General features: G+C 40.7%; 1 protein-coding gene across 2 annotated transcripts in view; it reads right to left on the reverse strand.

Moving 5' to 3' along the window:
• Window positions 1-22,072, reverse strand: part of LOC122804648 (acetyl-coenzyme A synthetase 2-like, mitochondrial) — an 874,305-nt gene that overhangs the window by 204,957 nt on the left and 647,276 nt on the right. For both annotated transcript variants that reach the window (XM_044074629.1, XM_044074630.1), the window contains exon 9: window positions 17,867-17,979. In XM_044074629.1, the coding sequence (XP_043930564.1) occupies window positions 17,867-17,979 (113 nt within the window). The remainder of the gene's footprint in view (window positions 1-17,866; window positions 17,980-22,072) is intronic.

The following is a 22,072-nucleotide window of genomic DNA, read 5'->3' on the forward strand; positions in this document are numbered from 1 at the left end:
TTAAAATCGATCATTTTGTCTTTATACTGTGGCATCATTCTAGGTGAGGGTAAGATGCTGCTCAAGGTCAGGGTCATACCGGCCTGGGCTACATGATCAGAGAGCTCCTCTATGTCTCTTTTCATGTAGTCGAGGGAGGTACATCTCAGGTCATTCACGCCAGCATGTACAATGACTGAGTCATATTTGTATTTGCTTTGGAGTGACCTGAGTGCTTGCGTTATGTGGCAGATTCTAGCTCCCGACAGGCAGCTCACTGTGACCTTCTCTTTATTCAGTCTGGTGAGTGGGACGTCAGTGTGTCTGACAATAGAGTCACCTATTACAAGAGTATCAGGTGTGTTATTCAGCCTTAAGGGCTGTGACTGCTTGGCACACTGACTTTGTGTGCTATGTGTTGTACGTGTTTTGTTTTGGGGTAGCGTTTGCTTGGATGTCTGCTTTGGAGGTCTCTGTTGCTTAGGTAGATTTTTATTTAGAGCCTCCAAGTATGTTTTGTGTTTTTATGTGTTTGGTTCGCTGTTGTGGTGGGACTATGTGATACTGGAATTGTGTTGTGTGAGGTTACCTTCTCCTCCTGACTGGATACACCAGTTTTGAGATGAGAGAGCTCAGCCTCCAGTTTGGCTATATGGTTGCATCTCTCACATATATTTGAACCTGTTTGGAGGAGGAGAGGGTTGTCCGTGTACATGAGACAGTTGTAACATTGCCTCAAAATTCCCAGATTCACCAGCTGGACTGGAGAGGAAACCATTGAGTGACCTTTGGACATGCTAGAGTAATATAGGGAACTGAATTAAAACAGACTAATAGGGGACAAGGTGAATGATTCATGGCTGACAAGGCAGCCAGGCTGTAGATGGCAAGTATTTGACTTCACATGGCAGTACTGTGAGTACCTGTGAAATCTGGTCTGGGCAGTGCAACTTGTTTTGACATTTAAAACCTCACTTTTGCCATTGCTTCTTTCTACATTTCTTAGCGTAATGCTTTGAAATACCTTATGTAAGGTCACTGCCTGAGCTGAATGAGTACTTGGGTATATTGTTGTCTATTATTTTGAATAAGTTCACAAGATTACTAATTTCTACATCAAAGACAATATCTAATTTTTATCATGTGTTTTATGGATTAACTTAAGCTAATTAAACATTTTTCCTGTAGCATTTTGTACACCACAGAATTATGGAACTGATTCTGTTACTGACCTAGTACGTGACATCTCTGCATGTGTTTCACAACAGTTTTTAATCTATTTATAATAGACTTTTACCCAGATCTAAATAAAATGTATTCTTGAATATATTACAAAATTCCATTGAATAAACTTAAAAGGATGTTAGCGTCTATGTCCATAGGTGAATATTAAGATAACAGCCTTGAAAAGTTATTTTAAGCCTAGTCAATAACTTGAGGTCAGAATCAAACTTTGCACCTTGCATCAATGAGGTGAAGACCTTAATCATTATGCCAAACTCACCTCCCTAAGTGCAACCTTTATGCTGTCATAAACTAAGAGTTGTTAGTTGTTAAGTAGGTGGTGTTGCACTGCGTTAAGCAAAACCTACAAAAGGTGATACATAACATAACTGATTTTGTGTTTAATTATCTCCTTACTAATAGAACCTCCTTTGTGTTTGTGTATTAATATTTTATCACTGAGAAGGTTCTGATGGGCACTGCTGATTTGTATTGAAGGCCCCATGGAGAAAAGCTGCAAGAGATGTTATGTAAAAATATAAATTCAACAGTTAACATGACAAGCAGAGTATTAAACTGCATTATGTCACTATGCATATCTGCAGATTACATAAACGGGACATATTGTGTTACAATTTTTCAGAAGCCATAATAACATGCTGCGTTATATTACAATAGGCTTTGAACATGACAGGTAACACACAGATTTCTTAATGTAGATTTCCTGTGCTGTAAAGTACAGCAATGAAAGGACAGATTACTGGAATCTATTACTGGAATCTAATAATCTAACACAGACACCCCACCCCTTACATTTCTGGCTTTATCACTAACTGCTGACTTTTGTGCTAACAGATTGACAGATATGCTGTCTGCGCTTGTTTTTGTTCTTCAAAGCAATTTGCCAGCTGATAGCCTCTAATCTGTGCTTTGTGGTGGTGTGCAATTAGAGAGAGAGTTATCTGTGCAGGCTGGTAGGAGGAAGGGAGTGATGGGGAGGCCTGGCCTGGGTTGCAAAAAGACCTGTGCTGTGCTAAGTTAGCTTTATTTTTAAATAAGAGAATTGTGTTTTAGTTTTATGCAAGTTCAGATGTTAATAATATAAATAAAACAGTTTTGTTCTGGTGTATATTTTATGTTATTTAATGAAGAAGGCCGAAGCGCAGTCGCAGTTAATTTTATTTTTATAAAAGAAAATTGTATTGTAGTTTTGCACAAGCTCAAATATTAATATAAATAAAACACTATTGTTCTTCTATTTTGTGTTTCATGAGCATATTTTGGTTGTCTGATCTTCAGTTTGCGTTTAAAAGTTGATATCCCCACAATTCCATTGGAGTGGGTGGGGTTATATAATTATGTATGCAAATTTTATGTTAATCAGCATACAGATTTGCACCTATTTTTCATGGGCCTTTGTCCAGATTTTTGATGTTTTCAGGTTGAGTGGTATGGTTTGCACATGCTTGAGTCCTACCTTTTATGGTTTGAACGTTGCTGTAAAAGGCCTTATGGTTATCCTTGGCTGTGCTTCCTAAGTTTTTCTCAAAGAAGCCTTTAGAGGATTTAACAAGTTGTCTTATTTGCCTGTTGAAGCTGAGGCGGGTGCTTTTCCATTGTTAGGGTCTCGCCTTTGTTTTCTTGGACAGCAGCTTTTTTATATTTACTGTAAAGTTTGTTAATGATGGATGTCCACCGTGGTGGCTTGCTTTTACTTGGGGCTCTGGATTTGCTTCTTTCTGGTACAGCCAAGTCTATACACTTATGCAAGTGATTGTACAGGACTTTAGTGTAGTCTTCGGTGTAGTTATCACTTCCAGCTAGGGTGGGGCTTGGAATGTATTTATACCTTCACCTAGGGGGTATAGTTTGTCTTGGTGACATTTTTTAGTCTGATTTTGCCCTTTGTGAGTTCTGGTGTTAGTGTCAGCTCGAAGGTGACTGATTTGTGGTCAGATTTAACTACTGAGGGTCTGACAGTTACGGTAGTGAATCTGTTTGACATGTTAGTGAGGCCCAGATCTAGTATGTTTGTTCCTCTTGTCGGGGTATGAACAATTTGTTCCAGGGCATTTGAGTTATCAAAGTCAAGGAACTTTTGTTCTAGCGAGTTAGGGCTAGCGTAAGTTTCCCAGTTGATTGTGGGATAATTGAAATCTCCCATAACCAGAGTGTTCAGTAATATTTGAATTGTCCCCAGTTTGGTCAAGTAGGCTTCATGTGTGTCAATACCTCAACTTTATCACCACATTAAACATAACATACAGAAGGGATAGGTTCCTAACCCAGAGACTTCCAATACTCTGGAATAAACTCCCCATTCATGTCAAGCAGAGCACCTCACTGGCCCTCTTCAAGAGAATTCTTGATGAGTGGATGGGAAATAGGAAATTCCCCCCGGGGATCACTTCAATTGCATTGCTAGATAACGTCTGGTAAGCCAGATGACTGGGAACACTATTGGGCTTGGCTTGCATTGGCTCCAGGGCCGTTAGCCTAGTACTTACCTATGAACCTATGACCCATGAATGGGGATCTGTAACTGTCTATGACTTGAATGGGGGTTTTACCAAGTGTAACCTGAACTTGGAGTAACTCCATGGAGTTGTCCAGTCTAAGTAGACGGGAGGTGAATTTATCTCTAATATAGATAGAAACTCTGCCTCCTTTGGTTCTCACACGTTCATTTTGCAATCTGAAGGTGTGGAAGGTGTTGTAGCCTTGCAAGGCTAGGGTACTCTCTGAGGCCTTGAACCAGGTTTCTGTGACTGCACAGACATCTATATCTTCCAGTGATAGAAGTGCTTCCAGGGTGTGCAGTTTTTGGTTTAAGTTCCTAGCGTTTAGCAGTATGACCATTATTTTGTTATGACTGGCAAATTTTATGTCAGTAAGTTTGTTTTCAAGACTTTGCCTAAAAAAGGCACTATGGGGGAGGCAAGAGCCTTTGCCAGCAGCTGAAAGCCTAGAGGTGCCAGGTGCAAACTGTCTCTGGCAAAGCTGTGAGATTTGTTGACCATGGCTTTCAAGGCTGACAGGGACTGGATCCCCTTTGAATGATACCAAAAACAAAGCCAATTATTGAAATCAATCATTTTTTTGTTTATATTGTGGCATCATTCTAGATGAGGGTAGTACGTTGCTCAAGGCTAGAGACATACCTGCCTGGGAAAAGTACTCAGAGCACTCAGTCATGTCTCTCTTCATATAGTCCAGTGAGGTACATACATCTCAGGTCATTCATAACAACAAGAACTATGGTAGAGTCATAATGGTACTTGTTGCTGACAGACCTGAGTGCATGCGTGATCTGACAAATCCTGGCACCAGATAGGCAGCTGTCAATAACTTTCTCCTTGTCCAACCTGGTAAGTGGGACATCCATGTGTCTCACAAATGAGTCTCCAAAAACTACAAAATTTGGTTTCTGAGTGTTATGTCTTATGGGCTTGGTAGGTAAGAGACTGGTGTTGCTGTGTTTCATGGGTGCTGTGGGAACCGTGTTAGTTGTAGTAATCTTGTGTTTTAGAGATATGTGGTGTTTCAGTAGTTTTTTTGGGAGAACCTCCGCGTATGTTAATTTTTGTGTTAGATGCATGCTATGTGTATGATTAGTGGTACTATGTGGATGTGTAATGTTGGGAGGGTTGACAATCTCTTCTGTGTTACTGTTTTGAGTGTGAGAGAGCATGGATTCAAGATTCTTGTTGTAGATACATCTCTCACACTCAGTATTAGAGTGAGTTATTAGTAGAGGGTTGTCAGTGTACATGAGGCAATTGCTACACTGCTTCAAGAGACCCAAGTCAACAAAGTTGGCAGGAGAGACAAGGGCGGTCCAATTGTCCATAATGCTAGGTTGAATACTGTTACCACTAAGGGGGGCTTTTCAGGAACAATCAAGGAGAGCTCAGTGGATGGATATTTCTGCCTGGGTTTTTTTTACTGGTAGTTTAATAGGTTTCAGCTCACTAGCAGTATTTCTTTGACCAGGAAAGTACTAAGGATGAGGGCTACACTAATATGCTACAGCTGTAACTAAGGGAAAAACTGTTGAATTAATCTGTCCGGCTGTGGCGCACAATTGAGAAGTAGTGCATGGTACTGCACGATGCACAAACAAGCAGAAACCTGCCCAAATGCAGGGCCTAAATACCAAGAAGTAAAAAAACTGAAAAAAAAATGTAAAAAGGTTCAAAAGGACCAATGAGGATGCTTACTCCAAACCCTAAGAAGTACCTGTTTTCACTTCTGGATAAAGCAAGATGGCGACCTTTTCTGCTGCAAGTACTGTAGCTAGTGCTTTTGTTTTTTCTGTTGTTTCTTCTACTTTGCCTTAATTTTCTGATTCACGGTCTTCTTTTCATTTAACAACTTTATCTGTGTCTTAGACATCTTCACAGGCTTCAGCTGTGTTGCATGACTCTGGTAATTTGATGAAATGAAGCTTCAGGATGGTTCTTTGGCTTCTGCTGTTTCTGTTGTTTTGGCTCCCCCTACAGCCCTGCCAGTTACTTCTGCTAGTGCTGTGCCTTCTGCTGCTTCTGCAGTTATTTCTCAGACCAAGTCTTATGTTGCTGCTGTGGTGAAAATGGCAGTTTCTGCTTATGGGAATCAGCCTAGCTCTCTGAGGCAGTCCAGGATTGTTTCTAAGCCTTTGGTTCATTGTAAGTCTGCTTCAGGTCAGCCTCTTTCATGCAAGTTTATTTGGCATTCTTTACTGAAACCTTTGTCTGTGTCTGTTCAGTCTTTGTGCGCTATTATTCGGGTTCCTATTACACGACCGAAGACGCACTCTTTCGAATGCATCTTGATCGAACTTGAAAGCACGAAACAGCAAAATACTGAAATGGCATACAAGTGATTTCTTTCCATGGGAAAGAAATCGCTTGGCCTCCTCCGTCACTTTGCCATTTTTGTCACTGTAGTGCGATCTCGGAGTTGGTATATTTAAGTAGTTTTAAAGGTTTTTTTTTCTTTTGTGGAACTTTTTTTCCCCTTGGAAAAAAATCGCTGTTCTAAGTGTTCAGGATTGTAAGCTTTCACTTACATGGGGTTGATAAATCAGCGTTCACCTTTTTAAGAATTCGCTGATTTAACATAGACCCTATTATTCATTGGGAAGGGATGCTTTTGCTGATGTTTATTTTGAGGAGCAGGAGGCTGCTTCTACTTTTGTTTGTCATTTAGAAGCACATAAACTTCAGCAGCCTTGGTCTGATTATGCGCTTTCTGAAGTAGATGTTTTTATAAGACTAAATATATTTTGTGTTTTTGTTCTATTTATGTTACAGAAGCACAAGTTAGGGAGTATTTACTTTCTCGGTGAGCTGATGCTTTTTCTATTAAGAAATCATTTGATTCTGATGCCGGTGGAGTTTGGGATGGGGTGTGGGAGGCCTGGGTGGATTTGCATGCCCTTGATTCTGGTGTTTCCCATTTGCCTGGTGTGTTTGTTGTCTGGTCAAAGAGACATTTTGAGGTATGTAATACAGTGTATATCTTGCTTTTTTGTGGTGATTTTTCTCACTTCCTGCCTGATTGTCCGGCCAGGAAGTGCACTCATTGTGATTTCGTGGCTCATTTTGCTAGAGCTTGTCCACCGTGGTGCCATTTATGTTCTTGTTCTCATGTTATTCTGTGTGTCCTGCGTACCTTCTCTGTTACCTGTTTTCACTGAGTCTTCTCGGACTTTACTTTCTGATGTTTCTGTTTCTGATGCTGCTCCAGTGGTGTCTTCCCCAGTGCTGGCTGTTGTCTCTGTCCCTTGTTCTATTCCTACTTATGTTTCCTCTCTGGAGGGGTCTGTTCTGCTTTCTTTGCCTTCTAGTCCTCTGTGTCCTGTTTCTTTTGCTTCTGGTTCTCACTCTACTGCGTCTCTTTCTCCTGTTGTTTCTGTTGTTCCTACCAGTACTAATATATTAAAATCTAATAGGAAATTACTTGGTACGTCTGATACCTCCTCTACTGGTGATGGTACTGCTTCTAAGCGTACTGTTAGTTGTGAATCGGATTTGTGTACTGATTTGGATGATTCTCAACAGTAGGCCTCAGCTTCTAGGTGCAGACATCTTAGAAAAAAGTGGCATAGGAGGGGGTTCTGAATGGGTTTCTCATCCTGGTACCGATGGGTAACTTGTCTTTGATCTTTTGTAATATTAATGATATAGTGTCATTGCCCCGGTGTTTGTTTTTTCCTGGGTTTCTGCCATACACTCTGATATTGTTTGTCTGTTGGATGTGGGTAGGCTTTCCTCTGTTTATTGTTCCCAAGGGGAAACTTTGTGGAGGAGTGGGGGTGGTTTGGTCTTTAGGGACAGAAGGTAGGTCTGGTATTGAGTTACTGTGTCATAAATCTGTTGTGGTTATGAGGGTTGTTATTCATGTTTTGCCTGGTAGGGATATGGTGGTGGATTTGTTGTGTAGGCGTTCTATTCTACATTTAGTGATTGCTTATGCTTTTATTCCAGTGTCTGAGCATTGCTTATTATTTCAACTTTTCAGTTGTATTTTCTAACTGACTGTCCTATTTTTTTGTTTGGTGACTTTAACTGTGGTGTATTAGCAGGGTGTTCTAGGGTCAGACAGGACTCTATTGTCCGTTATTGTAAGGACATTTTATGTTTGGCCTCTATAGCTGTATGTAGTCCCTTTCATGGGGTTGCTCGCACCCGTATTGATTACTGCCTTTGTCCTGCTCCCTTTGCAGGGGTTTCTTCTTCCTTACCTCCTGTACACCACACCCCCCCCGCTCTTTAAATATACCAACTCCAAGATCACACTACAGTACAGAAAAGGGAAATCTTCCCATTCCACTCTGTACGGAGATCTCCGTTAAAACGTTCGAACTTTCAAAAATTCGATCATATGCTGTCGACCATATGGCAGTCAAACGTTTGAAAGTTCGATCATCTAATATAGACCCTAAAAGTAGGCGGCAGGCAATAAAAAAGTGCAGTAAATAGTATAAATATGCAAAAGAACAGGCAACTTATAGTTTTTGGGAAGCTCAGAAGCCTCTAGTCATCTGGTATTTCAGCAAAGAGATGTGGCTGGTAGCCCACCTCAGTTCAGGTCAGTACAAACAAGAATATAACAATATGATCATTTTCACAAAGTATATCCACACAGGTGAGTAATTAATAATTAGATAAAGTAAAGGTAAAACAGAAGTTGTCAGGTACAACTAGATAGAAACTTAATTTGCACAATAAGAGAAACAGGCTAACATTACATAAAGCTAATGCCAAAAAGTTATCACCAGACATTTAATAGATAACGGTCATTGAAATAAGAATATCTTCATGAAGTAAAGATATTATTTGACAATCCAAAATGTACAAACTTTTTTTCCCTAGAATCATGGATTCATGAAAACTATGAAAAACCATGGACGAGGAGAAGATGGTGCACACCACCTACCTTGACCTAGCCAAAGCATCTGACACTATTCCCCACTCGGGCATAATGGATAAACTCTCCCAGCTAGGCATCAACCCTTATGTTACCAGATGGGTAGCTAACTGGCTCACTGATAGAACCCACTCAGTCAAAGTAGGGGAAGCCATCTCTAATAGTAGACCCGTAACAAGAGGCGTATCCCAAGGATTGGTTTTGGGGCCTCTACTGTTTGGGATATAGTTTTCCGAGGTGCAAGCCAAAAAACAGTGGTCTGTGAATGACCAAGTTTACAGATGACTGCAAGCTGGGTGCTGTCTTAAATTCTCCTAGTGATGTGAACATCCTCCAAGAGGGCCTCACCCAAACTAATGACTGGTGCCAAAAGCATGGCCTCAAACTGAATGCCAAGAAATGCATCATTATTCCCTTTGGGGAAAATGTCATCCCCACTAATTATCACATAAATAACAATGTACTAAGCATGCAATCAGTCGTGAGGGACTTGGGTACCTAGGTTGATAGCAACCTGACTTTTGACCACCACATTGCCTCCGTTGTACGGAAGGCTCTCTACATGGCCCACCTCATAAATAAGGGTATTTCATGTAGGAACAAGGAGGTCATAACATCGCTGTACTCCTCCCTTATCATACCCATTATCAAGTACAATGCCCCTTCAGCATGTACCTTGCCAAGCACATGCATCAGCTGGAGAGACCACAGAGGTTCCTGACCAGGAAAATCCAGGGTCTCAAACACCTATGCTATACAGATAGGCTAAAATCCCTGTCCCTCTACTCAGTCTCATACAGACTGCTCAGAGGTGACCTGTGTCTGACGTACAAGGCCATTTCAGACCAAGTCTTGATGGAGTTGCTGCATATCCATAAGACAAACTGCACTCACGCAACCCATACGTAAGGCCTTAACCTGGTCTGTGACATTAATATAATTTGTTGGCGGGATAGATTTGTGTCCCAAATACTCCCCCTTCTCTGGAACAGACTCCCTCACCATGTCAAGCAGAGTACCTCTTTAGCCCTCTTTAAGAGGAATCTGGATGACTGGATGGGAAGCAGAAAATACACTCCTGGGATCCCACCTGTGCCCCTGCTGGACAAGGAAAACAAGTGCTGACTTTGAGGGAACATGGGCAAAATTCTTGGCTAGGCTTATAAGGGCCTCCGGGTCAATAGCCTAGTATCATCCTATGACCTATGAACCCATTATGAAAATCACTGGTATGGTCACATCTGTAATAATCTTGAAGAAGGAAAAAATAATAACTACATACATTTCAACTATTCAAATGTTGTTACCATTCAAATACTGCAATATATAACTAACAGAGTTCCATAATTCTGTTTCACCATGAGTGTGTCAGAGCCATTAACCAAACATGTTAATTAGAATTCGCAACAAATCCGGCAAATAGTCTGCATAGTTTCCCATTTGGAATTCATCAAGTTTACAGCCAAACACTTTCAAAATCAACTGAATAAAATAAAAGCATTATTCATTGTCCAAATGTTCTAGCAAACTTTATGAAAACCTTTGAAAATAGACGTTTGTTAATTTTGTCACATGCATGTCTCCCGTTTGATCATTCGTATTTTACATGAACTTAAAAACCTGACAGAACAGCCAAGTGGGATGGGGTTAGGACAGCCAGAGCAAGTCGAATGTATAAGGAAATGGAGTCTAGAAAAGCAAGGACACTAATCAGAAATGTTCAGCAGAGATGGGAGAGAGTAGAGGGTGTGAGGATAAGTCACAGGGGGTGGACATAAGTATGGGAAAATGTGAGAGAACTAGTAAGATGATTTTGAGTAAAGGATCATACCTCTCAAGTGTACATCATTACGAGGAACGTGCCTCATTTTGGGTCTTAAAAAGTTCATGTTCCTCAAAGTTCCTCAGTGTTCCACATTGAAAGACTCTGCCACACATTCAGTGTTAGGAATTTTTTTAAGTGAAATCCATGGTAAATAGAAATTAATCATATTAATTCATTAAAAGATCTTCTTTATAAGTAAAACCAACATATTTTAACCATCCTATGGCCTTCCTAGTTGAACTTGTTAGTAAGCCATTAGTATGTGTTCCACATTTTGCCCATTTGTTCCACATTATGAGGGCTAGTGTTCCTCATTTTGGAGATGGAAGGTTGAGAGCTATGTAAAGGATGACTGGCTCAGGATAATTTATAGATGGTATCACACTCCAGACAAGCTGAGGTGGAAAGTGGACAGTCACTGCTGTAGGTGGAGTTGGAAAGCAGCTACTTGTTGTTAGCGATAAACAGAAGTACCAGTAAACATAAGGATAACAAGATGAAGTAGACAGTTGGGAATTTAGTGAAAATTCAACTTGCATGTGAATGGAAAAAGCCATTAACCTCTGCTTATGTACTCGTACAGGCACGTTTACGTAGATTTGTAGGGTGGGTCTTGCCATCTTGCAAGACCCATCTCCCGTAGACAGAAAGGCCTCAAACGTGGAGTATGACAGCTAGAGGACCGGGCTAAGACAATGGCGCTGAAAAGGACTGCTTCTGAATTGTATATACTGAATATAGTTTATTTAGAATTTTCCTTTGTTGTGTAACTGTTAATGTGATGATATAACTCACAGAGTTTACAATGTTCTTTTACTGTTATTTTTGTGGAGTTGTTTATCATTATAAAATGTTAATAAAATGTTCAATTTAAAAATAAGAAATAAATATTACAAAGCATAGTGTTTATATATAAGCATACATCATGATAACTCTCTCTCTCTCTCTTTGCTGGGCAGAGAATGCCACTGAAGACTATAAAGTCTGAGGAAGGAGGATTTTTAAAAGCACAGACCAGAAATGTCTGCTTGAGCTGACCACTGCTAGTGTCTACCTGTTATTTAGCACATCTAGCAATGAACAAAGTATCTTGTAGTTACTGGAAGCATCAGGTGTCATTATGTTTTCTTCTGTTCAGTTCATGTGATATATAACCATAAAGTACCACTCAAAAATAGATGCCTTAGTAGGAAAAATGTACTACATTTTCTGGAATGCAAAGTGAGCATATTCTTTAGAGTTCAGAAAGTTCAAAATGAACTTAAAACCTGCCAAAAGAATTAAGTACCTCTCAACCTCCTAGTGCAAGTAATCCGGACAAAGCTTAAAATAATGGCGGGGGGTGGGGGGTGGGGGGACAAAAGCATAAAAATAGGGAAAGATTTTATATGTTGCTCCTATAAACATAAAAAGTTGATAGAATAACAGGATTTGTGTTAGTATGCATTTTCTGAAGGATATAAAGTCTGAAACTTCAAAAATGTGTCATTATTTAGTGACTTAAATGTCCGGTGATTTGCCAGAAAAGCAGAAATTTTGTGAGGAACTGGCTGAAAATATGAGGCAAAAACTCTAGACATTCTGCTAGAATCTGTACAGTTGAGAGGATGTTAAGCAAGCAATTTTACGTTAGTTCAGGTTTGTTAGCTAACTTCATATGAAAATCTGGAGTGACAAGCACAGTTGATTTTAATTACAGTCAACAAACAAGAGGTAGTTAATTTAAAATATTTTACTTCAGAGATTCTCTACATCATGTGAGTAAGATCAGAAAACTGTTCTGTACCTTCAGCCGATGCTGAAAGACTTACAACTTTGTTTATGCTGCTACAAACTGTGGGTGTTTGAGCTCTGATACATCTGCTCCAATACTTCAAGTTACCAAGCCATTTAACACACAATGTACCAGAAACAACTTCATTATCACTGCAGTATGTTTTCTCTAAAATTGTCCTCCTGTCTTGTTGCAGAACAGATTAAAATACCTTGAGATTTCTGGTGATATACTTGCCATAATGTAATGTCAACTTCATTATCACTGTAATAAGTTCTCCCACATATTTCTTACTTGCAGCTTGACAGTTAAAATGGAAACTGTACTTATCTGCCTGTATTCTGTGCTAACCTTAAACCAAACCAGAATTAGTTTACAATTATGTGGATCTGTTCTGGAATACACACCTTCTTTGATGCATCAGCCCTTGTACTATACAAACTAAAGAAGGTCTGGTATTGCCTTGCTATCGTGTGTCAGTCTGACTTGTAATTGCAGTTGGGAAAGCACATATTAAATGCACAGCTCATCCAATAGTCATGGCAAAAGAAATTTCTGCAAATGTATGCAAGGTAACTTAGAATGCAAATAAATTGCTTGTTTATGTGTTACAGACTTAGAACATTTCCAGATGTTACATACCTCTAAGCGTTTAGAACTTTCTTCAGTAATGGGAATTTTCCATCCACGGTGGTGCAGCGGTAGCGTTGTTGCCTCACATCAAGAGGTTCTCCCGTTCGATTCTCGGCAGGAGTGCAGGGAGTGCCTTCTGTGTGGAGTCTGCATGTCCTCCCCACGGGTTGGGTGGGCGTTCAAAAGACATGTGTAAATGGGAGTGCCTTCGTTGAAGGTTGGACGTCGAGCTGGCACCTCGGCATTCGTGAAAATCTACTGCCAATCATTAGTGGACCGGAGTTCCGCTGTGGCGACCCCTAACCGGGAAAAGCCGAAAGACAAACAACAACACTGTGTATGAATTCCTATTTCTTGGTATTGTATGTTGTACATTATTTTACTGTTGTCTGCTTTCACAGTAAGGCTACACTTGTGTACATTTTGCACACTGTGCAGATGCCTCTTGTAAGCATACTGCTTTGTTAAGTTTCTCTCCAATCCTTCCTGACTGATGCTACACTGTAATAATATTTATACAAGAGTTACATGACACACTCACCCAGAGATTCATTAAAGGGCCTAACACAAAAAGTATGGTTTGTGAAAGGCCCTGTTCCTACAATGTGCCAATTTGTGATTCAGAGACATGTTAAGCATGATGAGCTAAGACTTCATTATCAGCTGATTTGCATGTCTCTGAATTCCATTTACTATCATCGTGTGTAGATCATTGCTGATCTGCATGTAGAGGAAGTAAACTGCTGCTCATGTAGGCAGTGCTGTTCCTGCACACACAAGTGCACAAAACATGGAGACCAAATACACACACACACACACACACACACACACACACACACACACACACACACACACACAAACACACAAACACACACACACACACATGCACGCATACACACATACTCACACACACACACATACATACAGATGCGTGCACACACACACTCACACACACATACATACAAATGTGTGCGCGCACACACACACACATAAAACACAAACATGCATGCACACGCACACAGAGTCCCGGTACTTGTCCTAATCTATTGGCCCTCCCATGGATCCCCCATCATACTTCTCAACTGTACAGATTTTTGCCTCATATTTTTGGTTAGTTTTTCATAAAATTGTGGTTTTCTGGCAAATCATTAAAGACTGAAGTTAGAAAATAATGACATACATTTGAGTTTCAGTGTTCATACCCTTCAGAAAATTTGTGCTAATCAAAAACTGTTATTCTATCAACTTTCTAAGTTTGTAAGTGCAATATTTAAAAACTGTCCCTACTTTTGGGCCTTTGTCCCACTTTTATTTATGGCTTTGTCCAGATTTCTTGCTGTCAGAGGTTGAGAGGTATGTCCTCCATACCCCCATACTCATAACAGCTGCAATGCCATTACAGCATGCATCTATTATGCCCTGGTGATCTAGTGTACACCCCTACAATATGATCCCCATACTGCAGTTGCTGCAGTTACAGTGCATTAATCCTTGATTCATGCTTGGTCTAAAGGTTCCCCCACCCCGATCCCATTGGTGATGATGATGCCATTATAGTACTTCAGTATATAGTATCCCTGGTGGTTTAGTTTATCCCCCACCCCCCCGATCCCCACTATGATGTTGGGGCTATCAGTGCACTTTGACATATGGTATCCCTGGTGGTCAAGTGTATCCCCCACCCCTCAATCTTAGTTGTGGTGTCGGTGCTATTATGGCACCTCCCTGTAAAAGTAATCCTCAGTGATCTAGTGTATCTTCCCACTCCCCCACCCTTGATCACTATATTGGTGTTGGTGGCACTTTAAGAGTAATCCCTAGTGGTCAAGTACATCTTACCACCTTGGATCTCTGTACCATGGTCATGGTATATAGTTGAACATGGGCTTTTGGCCATGTTTAATACTATGACATGATGGGGACAGCTGTGATTATCTACAGATTTGAGTGATTTCTTCAATCGCTCAGTGTGTAGATGCTTCCTGAAGATGGTTCCGGGGAGACAGCATATGGCTAATTAGCATATGCCTTTCTCCCAGAATGCTTCATTACCATTCAGCAGAGCTGCGAGGCCAGCCATATGCAGTGCTGTACTTCTTCATGGTAATGGACCACACAGCACTGTGTTAGGCAGTTGCTGAATTGGGGAAATAAATTGTGAAATGTATACAGTGGTGTACTTGTCATGGCACCTTAATAAATCCCTGCCTCGGTCTCAAGCACCTAACATTTTAAGACACATTTAAAACATTACACCCTATATATAACACCCCTGCAGCACTGTTAGTAACAATTTTAACTGTAGTCAGTGCATTTATTATTTAACTGTGTATGTTTCTGTGCTTGCATGTACTCTCAGTCAAGTCATTTTAATACATCTGCACACTAATTATAATTTTCAGTCTCATGGAGCTTCTGTAAGTTACAATAATTCTATTTTTTAACTCTATAGTCCAGTGGCTTTCTCACTACATAATTAAAATTGCCTTTTTTCTTTTCTTATTTCCCACACTTTCTATTTCTTTCTCCTTGTATTTTCTCTCTCTTCACTTACTGCTGATTCTCTTAATTCCTTTTTCTGAGCTCTGGTATAGTAGAGCTTGTAAGCATTGTAACTAACTGGTATCATCCATACCAGCCACTGCATTTAAGGCAATTACTCAAACTCAGAAAAGCTTGTATAATGTATCTTTGCGTATTTATAATTGCTGCTCTGTAAACAATCTTTTTCTTCTTTTCCTGGCCTGAGTCTGAATATACTCTACACTAGTCAACAAATATGAAATGAATGAATGATGGAATAAAATAATAAAATAAGAAAACATTATTTATATATATATATATATATATATATATATATATATATATATATATATATACAAACTCCACCAGATAATCTATTGACAGGGCCCATTATCAATCCTTCTATATGCTCCGCCTATCTTCACAAGCCTCAAAAACACTGACTTAACAAGATTGCAAGATTCGCAGCTAACTCTCCATATTGACCCACCACTGCATCGGTCTCCATCAACTGAAGTGGCTAGAACTGCCCAATCTCTTATACGATACCCAACTGTCAGTTGCCCATACCATGATATATCAACCCAACAAATGTCCATCTCTCCAAAATCTTCTGCATCCCCAGACCACTAATAGACGCCTGAGATCCTCTGACAAATTCTACTAAAAGTCAGTAAATCAAACAATAGTTTTGGGGACTCTCTCTACTCTAATCACATCTCTAGAATATGGAACACCATCCCTCAAAACATTCTGACTACCGCTAATGCCTCCGAATTCAAACAACTCCTTGAATCCTACTTAACCAACTCATGGAGCTGCACTTCTATATCGCCTGGCTGACTCCATCTGCCCCACACATTCTTAACGCTCTCGCCTATTCCTCACACACCAACCTAGTAAATATAAGCACACATCTGTGCATAACTGGACTACATTCACCATGCCGCTACTACCGCTTTAATCCTTCCCTTTTCTCACTCTCATCATCCATAACTGCTCTTAGCTACAATATCCTTGATCCTGATCTCAATCTCATCTCTCCACTAACACTCTTAACCCTTATCTACATCATCTATTTCATCCATAACTGCTACGATATCCTCGGTCCTGATCTCACTCTCATCTCTCCACTAACACTCTTAACTGTTATCTGCATCATCTGTTTTTCCACAAACCACCACACCCACTGTAAAACAGTAAGTACAGTGCAATATTTTTTGTAATTCTTTTTGTCATTATTCTAAGATGTAAGTAAGCTACTCTTTGTAAACTACATATACTTCAATGTTAGTGCTTGTGATTGCACAACTAAAAATATTGTATTGTATTATATAATATTACTCTAGATATGTATCTGTTATATCTTCAAGTGGAGCTTTCCTCCCTGGGCCTCTGCTGAAAATGGACTGTATGTCCAGTCGGACCTTCCAGGTAAACAAATGTCAAATCTCTCTCTCTAAATAAATATATATAAGTAGACCTATATATATATATATATATATATATATATATATATATATATATATATATATATATATATGGGTCTAGGACACATGCTCGACTAGCATATGTCCGAATCACAAAACATCGAACACACATACACGAAAGCGCTTAACATCTAAAAATGCTTCCATATATGTGTAGTTCAAAAAAAATCTACATTTCAGCGCACCACCCACACCCCCCCTACTTTATTATCCTCACTCCGAGATCACACCACAGTGGGGAAAAGGGAATTTTTCCTTACCCGCACTGTAGTCAGATCTATGAAACAGGCGCACATACACAGAAGCGCTTGTTGATGTTAAGCACTTTTGTGTATGTGTGTTCGGTGTTTTGTGATTCGGACATATGCTAGTCGAGCATGTGTCCGGATCCCAGATATATATATATATATATATATATATATATATATATATATATCTATATCTATATATATATATATATATATATGTATATATACATACATATAGATGCATAGATATATGTGGGTCTACCCACTTACCTAAATCTCTGAAGACTGAGACGACTTCACCAAAACAACTAAACAACGAACACTCAGATGACTGGAATGTTACCCTGGGAAAGGAAGCACTTGGGCACCACAGTGAACTTTGTCCTTTCCCCATTGTAGTGCAATCTAGGAGTTGGTATATTTAGTTAGGGGGGCTGTGTGGAGGTGCATCCCCCCACATAGCGGAGTGTGGGGGGCAAAGCTCTCCACATGGATGGATTTAATTTGCTTTGTTTTTATGTTTTTTGTGGTGTGGACAAGTGGTTACTTACTCGGACTTTTTACACAGTGAACAAAGTGTTCATTCTTTAATGGTTTCAGTGAAGTCGTCTCGATTTTCAGAGATTATGGTAATTAGTCTTTTGTTCATTAGAAATAGACCCTTATATATATATATACACACACACACACACACACACACACACACACACACACACACACACACACACACACACACACACATATATTCAGTTCTTACCTTGTCATCCATCAAAACGGGGCTGATTCCAAAAAAAGGTCTCATAACCATGGCAGGCAGGATCTCTGCTCCAGGATTTGAGGGCCGTGGTGCAATACAGATACCTCCAGTTTCTACAAAAGAAAAGACAGGACAACTACATCATCTCTTTTGTTTGCTGGAAAAAGCACTTACCCTTATGACCCGGAATTATGAAGACATTTATATGGAATAACAAAGATTAATCACAGAAAACTGGTCATAAATCTTCATTCATGCCACAAGAAATAAAACACTTATTACAGAAATTGCAGACTTAAATACTTCTGGTAAAGAAGCAGCCAAGTATCATAATCAACTCTTGCAAAATTCAGATAATATACCTGAAAATCTGGTACTCTCAAACTGTTGTACAATAAAAATGCTCTTAAATTCTTCAACAAGATCTAGCACCAAATAGGTGTGACCAGTGGAAGTTAGAACAACAAAATGCTATCTTCTAATCTAGTAGTATAATAGGTTCATATGTGTGCACTAGGCTAATGGCCATGGAGCCTTTACAAGCCTAGCCCATAGGATTACCTTGGCATCGTGCCACCCAACCTTAAATCCCAGTGCCTCTGTCGAGTAGAGCCACTGGAGTCATCCCCAGGGTGAATTTTCTATTTCCCATCCACTCAAGATTTCTTTTGAAGAGGGCCAGTGAGGTGCTCTGCTTGACGTGTATGGGAAGTCTATTCCATAGCATGGGCAGTCTCTGGGTTATGAACCTGTCCCTCCAGCATGTTCTGTTGATTGTGGTAATGAGTTTGAAGTCTCTGGAGTGTGTTGTGCAGAGGGATTGGGATTTCTTTAGATGTAGCATTTCTAACAGAGCTGGGTCAGGCATGGCTTTGTTGGTCAAGCAGAGATCACCTCTAAGTAGGCAATATAAGACAGAGAATAGTTGGTGTTTTTTTGAGTCTGTCCATAAAGGACAAGTGTTTAAGGCCTAGGATCCTTTTTGTGAGATACTTTTGCAGCCTCTCCAGTTGTTGCATGTGTCTAGTGAGGTACATGCCAAATGGGGCATTGTATTCGATGATTGGCCTAATGAAGGAAGAGTAGAGAGAGACAATGACCTCTTTCTTCCTGGATGCAAGGAAGAGTAATGAGATGTGCCACATAGAAGGACTTTCTGACCACAGTGGCAATGTGGTGGTCAAAAGAGAGGTTGCTGTCAACCAGTGTTCCCAGATCTCTTATAATGCTTTCTTTGTTCAGTGGACTACCATCAATGTGGTACTTCATGAGAACTGGGTTTTTCCCAAAGGGGATGATGACATTTTTTGGCACTGAGCTTAAGGCCATGGTTCTGACACCAGTCGTTGGTCTCAGTAAGGCCTTTCTGTAGGATCTCAGCATTACTTGGGGAGTTAATAATAGCTCCCAACTTGCAACTGTCTGTAAACTTTGTCAGCCAGAGCCCCTTCGTGGGGGTCTGGACTTTAGAGAAGTAGATATCAAACAGGAGAAGACCCAGGACCGAACCCTGTGGGACTCCACTCATGACTGGTCGGCAGTCTGACTTGGAGTCAGCTACTTTCAAACTGTGGGTTCTATCTGTGAGCCAGTTTACAACCCACCTCGTGATATAGGGGTTGATGCCTAGCTTAGTGAGTTTTTCTATGATTCCTGAGTGGGGAATGGTATCAAAGGTCTTCGCCAGATCAGGGTAGGCTGTATGAACTACCTTGCCTTCATCCACAGCTCTGTTGACTGACTCAAAGAAGTCAACCAAGTTGAGCAGGCATGATCTACCCTTCACAAAACCAAACTGTGTGGGATGCAGAGTCTGGAGGTTCCCTATATCCTTGTTTATTAGGTCCATGATGATGCATTCCATTGCTTTTCATATCAGACTTGTCAGGCTAATGGGGCGATAGTTCCCAGGGTCTGTAGTCGCTCCTCCTTTGTGGAAAGAGATGACTGTAGCAGTGCGCCATTCGGTAGGGACAAAGCCTGAGGTGAGGCTGTGATTGAACAGGGCACACAGGTGAGGTGCCAGTTCACTCTGTTGTTCATGTAAAACACAGCCAGGGATATTGCCAGGGCCCATAGAAGCTGTATTCTTGGCCTTGGACAGTGCTGTTTTAACCTGTACAGCAGTAATACTGGGTGCCTGGCAATCTACTGGTATTGTGATTGGTCCTTTGGGGGGAGAGAGCAGTAAAGTTGGCACTGAATCTGTCAATCAGTATATTGGCAATATCTGCTGGCTCGGTACAGGAGGTACCATTGTGCAGTAGCTCAGAGCAAATCTGGGTATTGCCATGGATATTCTTTACATAACTATAGAAGGCCTTGTGGTTGTCTTTATTATCTGCTGCAATTCTGTCTTCATAGATGGCTTTAGAGGATTTGATGAGGGATCTCAACTTTTTGTTGAGGCTGATAAGGGAGTTTTTCTAGTCTTGGGACTTCACTTTATTCTGCATCAGTTTCCTTCTGTTGTAGAGTTTATTTACAGCAGGGGACCACCAGATTGGCTTCTTTTTTGGAGGAGAGCATCTTGGTTCTGTTGGGTATTGCGAAATCCATGCGTTTGTGCACATGTTCTTACAGTGCACTGGTGTATGATTCGGCAGTCATGCAACTATTCTCCATTTGAATGGGTGCTGTGAAGTTAGCCACCTCTGTTTTTTGGAGTCCAAAGTTAGCTTTGGAGGAGTTTTTCATGGTGGTTACTTTTGTAGAGGTGGGGGGTGGGAGAGATGTGGATTTGCAAGGTGATTAGTTTGTAGTCGGATCTAACCAGGGAGGAGTTGACTACTGGTGTAGAGCAATGGTCGGCCATGTTAGTAATGATCAAGTCAATGATGTTGCTACCTCTAGTGGGGGTAAGAACGAGCTGGTCCAGGGCATTGGAATAAATGAATTCCAGGAAACATTGGGCAAGTGTATTGGTACATGAGTAGTTTCCCAGTTAATGGAGGGGTAGTTGAATTCGCCCAGTATGAGTGTTAGTTTGGACCCTAATATTCTCCAGGGTGCTTAGGAACGTTGAGTGTGAATCTTGGGACATGGTTGGGGACTTATAGCAGGCTACAATCTGAATCGCTGCCTTACCCAATGTTAGCTGCACCTGAAGTATCTCAGATGCGTTATATTGGGCAACCAGTCTGGAGGTGTGCACATCGTTTATGAATATGGAAACACCACTGCCTTTGGAGCTTCGGTCCATGTTCTGGGGCCGGAAGGTGTGGAATGAGTTATTGCCTGGTAGTGCAGGGGTGATTTCTGCTGCCTTGAACCAGGTCTCTGTTACAGCACAAATGTCGATGTTCTCCATTTTAAGGAGTGCTTCAAGTGAGTGCATTTTGAGATTTAGACTTCTAGCGTTGAGCAGCATGACCCTCAGATCGCATTTGTTTATAGCTGTTATGGTAGTAATTTGGTCTTTGGAACACCACCTAAAAAAGGCACCATAGGGGTGGCAAGAGCCTTGGCCAGTATCTGGAAGCCCAGGGGTGACAGATGCAGGCCATCTCTGCAAGACATCGAGGTCTGTCAATCATGTCATCACAAGCAGACAGATACTGGATCCCCTTAGAATTACACCAGAAACTTAGCCAGTTGTTGAAATCAATCATTTTCTGCTTATACTGTGGTATCATTCTGGGTGATGGTAGGATGCTGCTCGGGGCTAGGCTCATACCCCCTGGGCTACATAATCCAAGAGCTCCTCCATGTCTCTTTTCATGTAGTCCAGGGAGGTACATCTCAGGTCATTCACACCCACATGTACAATGTCATAGTCATATTTGTACCTGTTGTTGAGTGACCTGAGTGCGTGCATTATTGTGGCAGATCCTGGCACCTGACAGGCAGCTGACTGTTACTTTCTCCTTATTCAACCTAGTGAGTGGGACATCAGTGTACCTCATAACTCTCAACCTAGAAACATCCAAAATCTGGACAAGGCCCATGAAAAATAGGTACAAATCTGTACGCTGATTAACATAATATTTGCATACATAATTATGTACCGCCACCCACTCCAATGGAATTGTGGGATACCAACTTTCAAATGCAAACTGAAGAACAGACAACCAGAATATGATACCAGAGTCCCCCTCCAGCCATTCCAATGTCCCATTACCTGGCTATTTCGTCCAGTTTACCATAAACACTGTGTGCATATTGTTTTACTTCTACAATGATTATTTGGATTTTATTTTTACATTT

The sequence above is a fragment of the Protopterus annectens genome, chromosome 6.part0, assembly GCF_019279795.1.
Source record: "Protopterus annectens isolate FY-2018-M chromosome 6.part0, PAN1.0, whole genome shotgun sequence".
Taxonomy (NCBI): Eukaryota; Metazoa; Chordata; order Ceratodontiformes; family Protopteridae; genus Protopterus; species Protopterus annectens.